The following is a 15229-nucleotide window of genomic DNA, read 5'->3' as shown; positions in this document are numbered from 1 at the left end:
GGTCTACTCTATGAGAATATGGAGTGCTTAAAGTTTTTAAAATAGTACAAATACCAATATTTTTGAAAAAGGTAGTTTGGATGTTGCTGCTTACCACTAATATTTACCTGGAAAAAATAAAGACATAAACTTTGAAAATCCATTTTATATCATCAATCCATAGATATATCTTTTTCTTTAAAACATTTTTAAGATTAAGAATGTTCCAACTGGATTAACCATGGATTGATGTTATCCTATTCCAGTAATTTTTTTTCTGAACTGAAGAAAGTCTAGTGGATACAATTGCTTTCTTTACTCTGAACACATTCTTATTATTTGTCTACAAAGTCACAATGAGAGAAAACAATTGTCCAAGAAGCAAAATTATGTATGAGTCATTCAATCATTTTCTTTTTAATATATTTGAAAAAATAGATATTGAATATCCTTTCAAATGCTAAAAATATACCGAAGATTGTATTTGATATTTTTATGTTATTACTGACAAATTATATGGAAATTATATTTCAAAACTAGTTTGCATTCTGACCTAAGCATAAAATCAGAAAGTTGGACCATACACTATCCAAATTGCAAAGAAAGATTTCTGTGCACATTTTTAATATTAAAGATCCTTAGATCTTTAGTGCCAGATCCAAATTGCACTTCTGGCACAAGAAGGGAGTATTCTAAATTCCTAAATATCCTTTCCTTAATTGCAAAATAGACATGATTCTGTAAAACGTCTGAATGTCATTAGAAATCTGTTGTTAGGATGAATTTATTCGAAACTGGTCCATATTTCAAAAATGATTTATGGCAAGTACTCAGTCCAAATAAATGTAGTGACCACTGCAGGAGGTGTTGCCTTGTGAGTTTCTACAAAGAGGCTTTTTCCTTTCATTAACTGCAACTTCAAGTTGCTATGGTATCTGATGACAACCATAACTTTTGGAAATTATCACCACCTACTCATGTCCTCTTCTAAGGTTACACACAGGCCTACTCAAGCAATGAAAATTATAAACAAATAAAAATACCATAGGCAATCTCACAGGGTTTTCTTTTCTTTTTAAATTATAAATACCTAAAATACTATTAATGTTTTTAAAGGAAACATGATTATTTAATTCCAATGATCATTTTTTGAATACAAAGATAATTGCGTGAGCAGGACCAAATCTGTAGATGTTTATGAATTCATCTAAACTAATTGAGTTTCTATTCCTGAGACCAAGTTAGCCAAATTTGCAACTTTTTGTTCTGTTTAAATATTACTACTTGTAGAAATTAAAAAGCACAGATGAATGTCTATGCACAGGCTGCCACTTGGACCCAAGCACTTGAAACTCAAGGTGATTACTGTTTGTATCTTTCTTTGTATTCTGAAGTTGATATTTCTGTGTCTTTGATTGTTTCATTCATTTTAGGCATATGTAGACCTCCATTGCTTTTGAAGAAATTCAAAACTACAGATTATCAGAAACAAATATGAAATTCAAATTCAGAATAAATACAGTATAATAAATATTATCTAACTCATTTCCTTCATGTTGAGGATAAAGAACTCTCTCGTTAAGGTTTTGAAAAATAAATAGCATCTTACCTTCCTTATTGCGAGACAAAAAATATATATTTGAAATAAAAATCACAAATATAAATAAAGTCCTGAGATATAACATCTATGTCTTAATATTGAATAGCATCCTCCCATGCAAGGAGTGCTTTGTAAGTGATATACTTTTTGAAAACTGTAAGATTTCTTTTCAGTTTGTTTAGTTGCTTGGTTGCTTTTGTCTCTTATTAATTTTGATACAGAGTTTCACTTAACTCTGGCTAGTCTTGAATTCATGGTTTAGGTGATGCTGATCTTGATCTTGAACTACCTGCCCTCTACCATAGGTTATAGGTATGTGACATCCTGCAGCTGAGAACTGTAAGATTTCTTTAGTAAGATTAGAATTCCAGTTAATGAGATATTAAATAATATGCTCCCAGTATCTGAAGGTGTTATTCTGTATTTGACAAAGTTAAACTTTTCCATCTAAAAAAGAAGTAAGAAAAGAAATTAAATTAATTATATTAAGGTAACACCATTCACAAGCAACAGATGTACGTTGGCAACCTCAAAATTTTGGATCATTGTCCAAAAGAAGAAATTAGGTGAATTAGGTTGTAGTAAGCTTACAAACCTGTTGAAAGTCATTTGCAGGTTATAAACAATTCCTTACTCTCCTAAATTCCCTTTATCCTCCAGTCAAACTCCTCATGAGCCTCCATTCCTACCTTTAGTCTTAAGCATGACTGAAGACTGTCTTTTCATTATACTGTTTGGCAAGCTTGACAAAATGCTATTTCTGGCTTTATAGTATTTCACAAAAAACAAAGTTTAAAAAAGAAGTATGCTAAAAGAGAACTTGAAAACTAATGAGTCAATTCGAAACAACCTTCAGCATCTTTGTTCATACAGGAACAAATGATACATTTTAGGAAGAAGCTTTTTTTTAAATTACCTTACTATTTTGATTAGTGGATTTTGGCAATGACTTGTTTTATTTGAAACTTCACTTACTCCAAAGTTCATTATGGTGTTATTGACATGTTGCTACACTGAAATTTTTGAAGTCATTATCTTTCTAATTATTGCTTTGGTAATAAAGTATGTATTATCTTCACCTTAAAAGATGATATATTAGAAATACATTTGGAGGCATATCTTGCCTAGTTTAATATAAATACAATGCAAAAATGTGTCCTGTAACTAAGTAACATTTGAAAATCCACATAAGCTTAATCCAGTACAGAAAAAAATGATCATTAAAATAACCATTTAGAAAATCCATTTAAAGTTACTTATGTCAAATATGCTCAGGTCTTTCTTTTCTTATGCTTGAGTGTTTCACCTATAAAACATACTCAAAGTCGAATTTTGCACATGAAATCTAAAAGACAACAACAACAAAAATTTCAAAGAAGCACTGTCACAGTTAATTTTGCCAGCCTGATTGGGCTGAGAGGTACCTAAATTAGTAAAGCACATTTGTGGATTAGTCTGTGACAGTGCCTCCAGAGGTGACTAACAAAAGCAACAATAACAGAGAAGGAAAGGCTGCCCTGAAGACGGGATTCATTATCCATATAGTGGGGGCCTGGATATTGGGGACAGGATGCTGGGGCCAGGATTTAATAAAAACACAGGAAAGAGGAAACCTGGTAACACATGCATGGTCTCTCTTACTCCTCTGCTTCCTGATCACCAGGAGGTGAGCACCTCTGTTCTACCTCCTTTTCCCTATGATGTTCTGGGTCACATTGACCCAGAAACAACAGGGCCAAGGGATCACAGACTGAAACCATAAGCCACAATAAACCATTCCTCCTTGAAAGATGCTTTTCTTGGGCATTTGTCAAAAGAACAAAAAAAGTGACAAAAGGACAATTGATCAACGAGTCAAATATGACTAGAAAAAGGCTTATAAGATACTACTCATGGGCTGGAGAGATGGCTCAGCGGTTAAGAACACTGACTGTTCTTGCAGAAGACCCGGGTTTGAATCCCAGCACCCACATGGCAGCTTAGAACTGTTCTTAACTCCAGTTCCAGGGGATCCGACAACCTCTTCTGTCCTCCACGGGCACTGCACATGCTGGGTGCAGGCAATATACTCATAGGCATAAAATAAAAATAATAAATAAAAATTTTTAAAAAGACACTACTCATTTCTTTTTCAAATGCCAAATTAGGAATTAAAATGTCAGAAAATAGGACTCACTGCTCTGAAAAACATGCTGAACTAAGCAAATAGAAATGGTGAAACTGGTTTGTAACTTGATACTGGTCATTTCAACTCACAATTCCATTTCCTCTCTCTCATAGTTATGCTCTCATAGAACTAGCATAAAAATTCAAAGCTCAAGGATAATTTCATTTAAGGCTAAAGAGGTGGACCTGTGGGTAAGAAGCTAAAGGAGCCTAGTACAAATCCCAGCACCCATAAAAAAAGTAAAAGGTGGCATGCCCACATGTTACCCCAGAATTTCAAGGAGATGGGACAGAGGATCACTGGGGCTTTCTGACTGCCAGTCTAGCTCAAGGTTCAGTGGCAGTCTGTTCCAAGGAATGAAGGTGAAAATGGTAGAGCTGGACACCCGAAGTCTTCCTCTGACCTTCACACACACACACGTACAAACACACACACGAGAGAGAGAGAGAGAGAGAGAGAGAGAGAGAGAGAGAGAACCCTTCAGAACATAAACAACACTAAATATAGAGAAGGAACAAATATTGTAAAACAACTCAGATTATGTTTGATAAATCCCTACAAAAATGAACAAAACCTTCAAATACTGTCCAAAAAATAAAGATGTAACAGAAAGGATCATTAAATACAAGAAACTTTAACCAAACAATAGAATGTAAAGCCAGATGACTTATGGTTATACAACACACACAAAAAAGACTAATGTTCTGCAGAAAAAGACAGTATTGATACAGACGTTCAAAGAGGAAAACTAAGGTTTTAACCAAGTTAGTGGAGCATATCTCTAACTGAGCACTCCAGAGACCAAAGCAGAAGGACTACATATCAGAGACCAACCTGGGCTACACAACAAGAACATGACACCCCATGTCCCCTGCCAAATAAAAAGAAAGAGAAATAAAGGTTTCTTTCATCTTGAGATTTCTAATGTTAGAATTGTATTACATAACATTCATATATTTCTCTCCTGCAGAAGCAAGAGTTATACAGGTTATATAATATCATCATTATTTTAATCTGATCATAGATCTGGCTCTTTCCCTGATGGAAACTAAAAGTGGGAACATACACACACACACACACACACACACACACACACACATACATAGAAGAGCTAGAGATGGCTCAGTGGCTAAGAGTGTTTGCTGGCCCTGCTGAGGACCCAAGTTCAGTTTTCAGCACCCACATCGTGGCTCACAAAAGTGCATAATTCCAGGTCTAGGAAATCTAACACCTTCTTCTAGCTCCTTTGGACACCAGGCACATGTGTCAGCACTTAAAGATATTCATGCAAAACACGCATAAACATAAAATAAAATAATTTGAAGCACATAAATTAATACGTCCAAAAATGAGTTATTTTGCTATGTTGTGTTATTGAAGTTGTTTATAGTAAGCAATATATGAAGTCCACACTATTTTTTTTCCAAAAATTTTAAGTGGCTCTAACAGAAATTTATTTGCTATATGGTTCATGTCTATTTGCCAACTTTCTCGTCTTCTTTTTGGATGTACGTCTCTGAGTTCTTATGGAATGAGAATTGTTTAAAACCCAGGGACCACGGTTTGAATAACCACTGAGAACAGTCTGCTGATTGACCTTGAGAAAGTCACTGCTTCTCTATGAGCATCTAATCTTTAGTTTAAAAAAAAAAAAAAAAAGAAGTCTCATAATTTGCTTTTGGAAATGTGTGTGAGGTTTAAATAAAGTGATTTCTAGTACTTTGCTCAATTAAAGCTTGTTTCGCTTTATTTTAAATGAAGAAATGGTGGTAATCAGGTTGCATTTTTAAATAAATTCTCATCAGAATATTATGTTAGTGTTTATAAAATATTACTGAAGCATGTAAATATCTCTGCAATGATGGGCATGGATAAAAGCTTACGATGTTGGCTGATGTTAGCATTTCGGGCATAACTAAGCAGTACACTTACCTGTTGGTGGAATAATTCCAGGGGACATGAGGCCAGGGACAGAATGTGGCATGATATGAGAGTTCTCTGGGGATGTGACACTCTGAGTCCTCTTAGGGGGTCTTCCAGGTCTAGAACTGAAACAAACAAAAAATTTTACAATTAAGCTGTTGTCTTACACATCATTTCAAAGTTGTTTCAAGTGGTAACATGGACTGTAAATAAATTTGTTTCAAGGACGGTTGCTTTTGCAGTTAGATGTAATAGACTTCCATCACTAATTAGATTACATGCTGAATTCATTTTCCTCATTGAAGATCAGCCACTCCTGATGCATAATTCATAGCCTGCACCTCGTTACCTGCTTCTTCATATTAATATCTATACACAGTTTGAATTGCCTCGTTTGCATATGCTAAAGTTCTGCATGCAGCCTTCAGCACGAAAATTATGCACTAACTTGTAATAATTATTACAGTCAGCCTGCTATTGATTTATGAGACTTTTAAAAACCAAATATGTGTAGTACTTGTAATGAATGATATTTTAAGGTTCTTCAGGAAATTAAAAGGCAATGGCTGCCTAAGGAAATGTTCTGCTTGTTTGATTTAATACTACAGTTAGCTGGGAGGTGGAATGAAAGAGTGATTCAGACCTATAGCACATTTTTCGATGATATGTTTTATTACTTCGCACTGCTGGCCTGATATCTAGATGATAAATGACAATACATATCTAATGTGTGAAAAGGTCTTGCAATTTCTTTATTTTTGTCATTTAAAAGATAAGTCAAGTTATCATTTAACCCTTATTCTATGTAAGCGAACAACACTACAAAGTTGCTTTATTTTTAATATACTAGGATAAATTGAAAAGGCTTCTTATTACTTGTAGAACATCATTGAGAAACTGCCTATGTAGCATCTTATATCTGTCTTCAGGAAAAATAAAAACGTGTTTATGCTCTAGAATTATTTATCTGTTACTTGCACATTATAGAAGATTAATTTTTTAAGTTGTAAAACAAATAAAGAAATAAAAGGATTCATTATTTTTGGAAGAAAATAGCATCAAGAATATGGTATTTACAATCTTTAAAGTATGTGAGAATACTTAGCATTTTGTTCTCACATTTTGCCTCTGTGTTATGAATGTGCTTTTGACATGCTTCTTCATTATTTATTTGGCCAATATGTGCCTAGATATATCAAAACCATCAGATACATATATCCTTTGTAAATAAGAGTTTCTGTTTGCCTTAGCCAAGGTCCCTTGCCTCATCAAAAGATTCACAAACCTTCTTTCTTTTATTTTGTGTAAGTAATATATGTGGTCATTGAACAAATAATTACCAAGTACCTGCTGTTTTCAAAGCAGTGCACTATGGAGGCTAATTTGGGGGAATGAGTTCTTCCTCTTCAGGAGCTTATATTCTTGCCAAGGGGGAAGAGGCTCTTGCATAAATAACTATGATGCAAATTGTAATGTGCTAAGTCCCATAAGAAAGTTTCAGTCTGTGCACTAACTGGAACATAGGCTGGGGATATTTCCATGTTCAGGGAATGATGACAGTGATACACTAGAGAAAATTCTTCTGCATGTGCAGAAGAAAAGCACATTTCAGTGACATGAGAAAGCAGTGAATGCACAGGAATGCATGGATGTAAAAGACTGTTCCAAGTGAACAAAAACAATCAAGCAGCAAGAATAGCAGAGACTGAGACTGTTGGATTTAATGCCTGGAGTTAGATCCTGGAGGCCTTTGGTTTAAGAACAGAGGGGTGATTTGCAAGTTTATGGCTTGTGAATCAATATGGGTACTCTCGTGCTTGTTTTTCTGATGTGCATCTCCAGCTTCGTGTACTTATTCTTCATCGTGATTCTTCTGGCTTCTGAACTGATCATCCGCTTAGGATCAATTGACAGCCTTCTGATACTCTCCATTCTCCTTGAGGGAGCTCTTCTATTGTCATCACTTAGATGCTAGGACTAATGGCTAAATATACATCTACAGCTTAGCTCTTCCTCCTGGGATGCAGACAGATTAATGCCTATCTAGCAGACATCCCTGCTTAGATGTTCTATAATAATCTAAGACTCAGCTTGTCCACATCTGAACTCAGCATCTACCCCATTAAAACCCGTCCCTCTTTCCCTTGTTCAGCAGAATGGTACCTGAATGACAAAGCCAAAAGTCCACAACTCAGCTGTGCCTTTTTCTTTCTTGCACACTCAAGTATAGTCTCTGTGAAGATAGTTCTCTACACTCCTGTGCTATCCCATTCCTGCTTGTCTACGTGGTCTACCATTAACAGCTGGTTAAGGTCTTCCAACTTGGTTTTGAGCTAGAGTCTTGAATATAGTCAACTCTCTTCATCGATTTCAGAAGTTTTTCTAAAAAGCGTATTTGATCATGTTTTACATTTGGTCAAAATGTCAGTGCTTCCTTATTAAATTACACCCCAAGGCCGGAGTGTAGGCCCTTGAATACTTGGTCCTGTCTACTTTTCCAGATTCATTCTGCATTCAAACATTCATTAAATTATATTTGGTCCTATAGAGTTTCTTTCTTTCTTTCTAAATCTTTCTTTTCTTGGAGATAAGATCTCACTGTGTATCAGCAGGGTGGCCTTGAACCCTGCCTTCCTGCCTTAGCCGCTCAAGGGCTAGAATTACAGGCGCATACCATCACTCCTGCTTTTCTGCGGTTTTGCTTAACTGTTGACCTGGGTTGCTTCGGTCACTTTGCCAAGGTCACCTCCCTTAACATTTACACGTGATTCATCCTCAGCTCCAGTTTCCTTCCCTGAATCCTGCTCTTTCTTCTTAGTAAACACTTCAGGATTTGGCATTTATCTATGCATGGTGGCACTCAGTAGCCTTATCATCACTCCGGCACTGATTTCAGTCATCTGTGAATCTGTTTTGCTCTTAAGACTATATAGCAGACACATAGGTCAGCACCTTACTCGCTCTTTAATAAATTCTGATCAATTTGCGAAGCCGCGCTTCCCGGCCTCATCCTCAACTGCTAGACTCCTCAAGTACCCTGCCTTGCTGCGTCCAGTGATCAAAAAGTTTCTAGAAAATAAAAAAAAAGACATACAAAATTTTGAAATTTGGACAAAGTATGAACATAATTCTTCCTACACACCTCAAGAGAGAGGGTAGTTATTTGGGAGCAGCCATGACGAAAGTAATAAAGGAAAACTGAAGTTCAAAGATTTGAACTTTTAACCCTTTGACTGGTTTTATTTTATTTTATTTTTTCATGAAACTGCTGAGGAGAACGTCGTTATCCAGGCCACAGGAGTTGTCCTCACAGCTTTCCCTTTGGCAGCAGAAGTCAGGCTACAAAGTAGGAACACTTTAATTCATGCTGTGATTAGAATAAACCCAGTGGGCTCCTTTCACCAGAGGTACCTCCTGCCCTATCTATCACAAGACTTCAAATTCCACCAATAGAGATTTATTGCTCTCAGACTTGAAGCCTGAAGTTCTTTTAAAGCCTTCCATTAAAATGCAAATACCCTTGGTGGTGGTACCCTAAAGCCATCAACTAACACCCTACTGGGGATTACTTTACAATTAGGTGAGAAGGCAGCTTTGAGATATTGATGCAAAGAACTGAACAAATGTTAAAAATAAATAAAGATTGACAAGGATAAGCTAAATCATTTACCCTTTGGCCTAAGCACAAGAGGACTGGTAGTCTTCTCTGTTAGACAAACCTTCTTAGTTGAGGGGAAGTAAGACATTTTATTTACTTATAAGATTATTCACTATTCTTTCATTCTTTACAGTTAGGTTCCTTTATTGACAGGCTTGGGAATTAACTCATTGAAATTTTGATCACTAACTTCTAAAGGGTAATACCTGTAATTCGCTAAGAAAGATAACTTAATTGCAAAATACTTAAACTCCTTTCAACAGAGGTTTAAGGAGCTTTCAAGAGACTATCTTCAGTGCTCTGGCCAGAAGCACATAACATTGCTTAGACAGATCTACCTATTCATGGGCTCTATCCATTTACAAGAATGTATAATCTTAATCAAATTACTTCACTTTTCTAAACATCTAATTAAATTAAAATATTTTTAAACAAACTCACAGTATGCTTTGTTAGAGATCAGTAATTCTTTGAAAGAGAAAAAATAACTTAATTGAAAAGAAGCAAAACAATTCAGAAAAGCGCATTCATTGAGAATGATCATTTACCTAAAGGGTAGCTACATTCAGTCCAGCCTTGTCTACAAGAGAGACCTAAGGGTCAAAGCAAGCTGCACTGTCCTACATTTCCTCAAACAGAAGACATTATTTGAATAATTAGCCTTCCTAGCTTGAATAAAATCCCAACTAATGACTTCCTCCTTATTTCTGCCAGCTTTGCACATTAGCCCAGAAGACAGCCTTTGGTATTTTCGACCATTTGATTGAAAAGAGAAGAGTAGCAGGTTAGAGATGTTCCCCTCCACACTTCCTACCCCTAACAGGTAGGGACTTACCCTCACACACACATTGCTGCTGTTCTGAATAAGAAAGTGTTCTTTTCCAGACAAATCACTCTGGGCAACCTTCTTTCCTTACTTTGCACTGCTAAATCGCAGACTATCTTCTATGGCTGCATAAGGTTTACTGACACTTCATTGGGTACCTACAGCACATTTATGATGTTTATTCAAGGCAAGTCAAAACTCAACTTTAGAAAAAGAAAGCCAAAATGATATGCAGCTTAGCGTTTTAAAAGAATGAGAAGCATTTGAAATGATGGCAGGGAGCACTTTACAGATTTTTTTCAGTCCCTCAGCAACTCAGGGGATTCCTCTGCTAATCTCTTCAACAGTTTTTGATGATTTTTTGATGACTGCAAATGGAAATATGAAGGCAGCTGCCCAGCAAAAACTTTAGATCTATATTCAATTCATTTAGAAAGAAAGGATTCCATTCAACCCTTCCTTCCTTCTTTTGTTTCTTTCTTCCTTCCCTCCCTCCTTCCCTCCCTCCCTTCTTCCCTCCTTCCTCCCTTCCTTGCTTCTTTCCTTCCTTACCTCCCTCCCTCCCTCCCCTCTTCCCTCCTTCCTTCCTTCTTTCCTTCCTTCTTTCCTTCCTTCCCTCCCTCCTTCCTTCCCTCCCTTCTTCTCTCCTTCCTTCCTTCCTTGCTTCTTTCCTTCCTTCCTTCTTTCTTTCCTTACCTCCCTCCCCCTTTCCCTCCCTTCTTCCCTCCTTCCTTCCTTCTTTCTTTCCTTCCTTTCCTTCCTTCCTTCCTTCCTTCCCTCCTTCCCTCCCTCCCTCCTTCCCTCCCTTCTTCCTTCCTTCCTTCCTTCCTTCCTTCCTTCCTTCCTTCCTTCCTCCTTTCCTTCCTTCTTTCCTTAATTCTTTCCTTCAAGAGGGAGGAACCACTATGAAAGCAGTGAGAGAATTAAACCCACTCCAATGAGTAGAATAGACACAAGCTCTCCTTTGATGTGTGATATAAAATTATATCACATATTGGCAACATATAGATGAAAAATACAAGGGAGAAAATGAGTGTTGATATGTGTTCTGTGACACAACTCTCCAAATGACAGCAAGTCACTCTGCTCATCTACAGGAGTTCATTGTCTCCTCTCTCTCTTCCTGCAGTGGAGCACTTGGTTCTGTTCTGCACATTGTTTTCTAATAAGACCAGTGTATAAAGCATATGTATACCTATGATATACTATATTAACATGATGTATTTATATTATTAATATATTTTGATAACATATTTAGATTGCTATTATTTACATTACATTATATTTTATGTCATGCTTAGTTCATAAAATATTTTATATTTTCATTAATAATTTGTTTGGAATTGGAAAGCTACAATTCTTTTTATGATTTGCATATTGACTTGAACATTATATGGGCATGAACAATGTAGTCTATTAGTTAATGATTATATGAGATAATGCTTATATAAGTAAATTGAAAAAGCAAGACATGTACTTGCAAAAGTGGATATATCAGAGTGCAAAGAAATATTTTATATTTTCATTAATAATTTGTTTGGAATTGGAAAGCTACAATTCTTTTTATGATTTGCATATTGACTTGAACATTATATGGGCATGAACAATGTAGTCTATTAGTTAATGATTATATGAGATAATGCTTATATAAGTAAATTGAAAAAGCAAGACATGTACTTGCAAAAGTGGATATATCAGAGTGCAAAGGAGTAAGAGAAAACAGGTAAGGCAAGCAATACAGACCAAAAAATGAAAAAAAGTACAATAAAATACTAATTATCTCTGAATAAAGAATTATTCATTATCTCTCTGAAGCTCCTAGATTCTTTATATAAGAACGTATTAGGTCTCAAAAATAAAAACAAACTTTTCAAATTAAATCATACTTCAAATCTCTAATCATATTTCCTCAGAACACTGAGTGTACACAAACCTCAGTCCTGGATAAACTTTAGAAGCACCTGGGATCTGCCTTTATCTACATTGCATGATTTGTCCTCTAAATATTTTTAAGTTAATTTCCATCTGAGTTTAAATACCTTCTAAAAGTAGGAATTATATGGAAAGCTTTAACTATAAAACTTTGGAAAAGACACAAAGTATAAATAATTACTGATATCTTCCAAATTCAACGAACTTCAGGAAGTATATTCATCAGCTTTGCAGAAACCTTCCTAAAGTTAATATGCGCATATTTCACAAAAAGAAGCATGGCATTCTCTTAGATTCTGTTGTTTTATTAGTGAAGAAAGATTCCTTTGTATTTTCTGAAAGACGCCAATCTGGATAAACCTGATGCTCCTACCACAACGTTATTGTCCCTTTATGTGAATTTTTGCTTTATTTTTTTCTTACAGCTGGTTGCATTTTTGAAATAAACATTTCTCTTTTGAAATTACAACAGACGTGAGAACACCCCAATCTCATGCTGCTCGTTTGTCTGGACTTTCTGCTTGACGTAGATGTGTCTCCTGTCCTGCACACCTCAGCACCAATAGGCTGAACTAGCTCCTCAAAAATATGATTTTCTACAGGCTAATATAAAGAATTCTATGGAAGAGGCACTAAAAATATCTGGAAGGGAGAGTTGGAGGGCAACTTTAGCCTCATAGCTCATGAGCCTGCAGTTCGTTACCAACTACCTACAAGAAAGGAAATTCAATACAGTAAGCTTGACAAATGTACAAATGTTCAAATTTAAAAAGCACTAAAGGAAAATACATATTCAATAAAAATCTTTAGTGTCCAAATTAATTTAGAAAGTGCTTAATCTATTAAGTATGTATAAGTTTTGTGAAAAGAAATGGAAAGGTTTCTAAGAGTTTATTTTAATTTGTGGGGTCAGTTCTTGAGCTTTTCTGTATTCTTACATACATCTCAAATCTCCACAAAAAATGATAAAATGAGCACTTACTAAACTGAGCTCACCATAAAACCTGTTATTCACAAGGAAATGATTTATGTTGATTTAATAAATGTACTCTACCCAATATTGTGGTTTATATTTAATTTATGAAAATTCCTTGTTTCTCACACTAACGAACTGTTTCTGTGTAATTTAGGACACATGATTTTGTCATGTAAATCTTGGTCTCCAGAGAACAGTAAATTTCCAATTCATAAATTCTACTGGATGTCAAAATGTAGAAGGGGGTGCCCTAAATCTTTGCATGGATCAACGTAATTTGAGGATTCACAAGCCAAGCATAGTGGCTCATGCCTTTAGTCCCAGCACTCGGGAGGAAGAGGCAGGTGGATCTCTTGAGGTCCAGGCCAACTTGGTCTACATAGCTAGTACCAGCTGGAGCTACAGGGAGACCCTGCCTTAAAGATCAAAAAATTATCTTTTTATATCATTGCATACATGAGGGATCAAATTCTGTGTTTAAGTTGAATACTAAAAAACGTTGAAAATCACTGCTTCAAAAGGAAAGCTTTGTAAATCAGGGAAATATAACATGAAATATTTTGAATCTCCAAAAGAAAACATGACTGGGGCTGATAATTATTCAAAGTCACAAGGCTGACATCAATAAACTAGAATAACCACAACAAAAACCTTAGGAGTTGAATCAGCTACTCTGGTGAGGAAAGTTGTTTTCTCTGACAACAATACCCACATTATTATTTTTTTTCAGAAGAAGCATTTCATTACAGCTTTAACATACTCAATAAGAGTTTCCAGAGCAAAGATACATCTCTTTCAAAAGTGGCTATAAAATTTTTAGGTTCACTGTTGAATTAATACAGCTATACAATATTGAACTCAGTATAAGCCCTGGAAGACATATAATTAAATGTTTTTAACCTTTAAAAAAAGATCTCCATTTCATTTTAAAATATACTATTTCCTACAGAAAGACTCGTTTTTTGCTAATAACACTGAGATGTTGGCACATGTGTCTCTAATCTGTATGTATCTGATTATTACTAGTCATAATCGGTTGCCCTAGGATCCTTAGCACCTGTGTATGTCTATAAAGTCATCGGTTAGATTTCAATGTAATGTTTATTACTTCTGATAATTAACATGGCATAACTTTTTGTGCTTCCTCCTCAAAAATAATTCATTTTTTAAAATTTGTTGATTTTGTGTGTGTGTGTGTGTGTGTGTGTGTATGTGTGTGTGGCTTTGTATCTCACAGAACATTCCAAACCATTTTATTCAACTGTACACCCACTTCCCATATGGCATTCTCTCATAGCCTCCCTCCCCCTACTAGAGCCCTTATACACTGTTATCCTTGCTACTGTCCACTGTGATGTCGGCATCCCCAGCCATTGTATTGAGAGCTGAAGCAGCCCAGAACTTTTGTTTAATAGGACACCTGGCTCCATAGTCAAAAACAAAATATCTTTTTTCTAGATTACCTGAAACTACTAAATATTGAGTCAAAAATTATCCCAAATAAGCATTACTGTGTACTTAAGCCTGTCCTGATTGTCTGTATGTTAAGTATTAATAATTAAGACAGCCTAAAACACTACTGTGCCTTTTTCTTAGATATCACACTTGGGATAATCTCTGTCCACTGTGCAATACACAGCTGTCAAAAATGGAGTCCTGAACAGAGATTCTAATACTGACCCCAGAATGAAGGGTCCTCCTGACAACTCTGATACTCCCATGAGAATTGTAGGAGTGTGTATTAATGAACATGTGATATCAAAGCAGATAGATCTATGCTGCTACCAGCTTGCAGAATTTAATAACACCCTTAATTTATTACCTGACAGAGATGTTACAAAAGCACCAAACATTGCTATTAATATAACTTACATTAATTGAATTCTATTTAAGTACTTTGTGAAAGCACTTTCCCCAATGAAAGGCCTTTAAATACTAATGCTGGATACTCTGAGAAACTATGAATTGAACTACCTTTCCCACAGAAGACCCCAGCATTAGTCTTTTAAAGCTTGAATAAACATTATTTTACCATGGGAGCATCTTTCCGCTGGAATAATGGGAAAATATGTTTTTAAAATTCTAATCATTATCCTAAGTTCAATGTCCATATGTATGTATGTATGTATGTATGTATGTGTGTTCATTTTTTTCTAAGCGAATCATAT

At 35.5% G+C, this 15229-nt stretch overlaps 1 protein-coding gene across 1 annotated transcript in view; it reads right to left on the bottom strand.

Annotated features, from left to right (window-relative positions):
* Dach1 (dachshund family transcription factor 1) overlaps positions 1-15229 on the bottom strand; it is a 412826-nt gene that overhangs the window by 240245 nt on the left and 157352 nt on the right. Inside the window, exon 3 of the mRNA XM_029556895.1 lies at positions 5679-5794. Coding sequence (XP_029412755.1) covers positions 5679-5794 — 116 coding nt within the window. The remainder of the gene's footprint in view (positions 1-5678; positions 5795-15229) is intronic.

The sequence above is a fragment of the Nannospalax galili genome, unplaced genomic scaffold (genome assembly GCF_000622305.1).
Source record: "Nannospalax galili isolate Female #2095 unplaced genomic scaffold, S.galili_v1.0 scaffold246, whole genome shotgun sequence".
NCBI lineage: Eukaryota > Metazoa > Chordata > Mammalia > Rodentia > Spalacidae > Nannospalax > Nannospalax galili.
The sequence above is the reverse complement of the archived record's forward strand: the minus strand, read 5'-3'. Positions and strand labels throughout refer to the sequence as shown.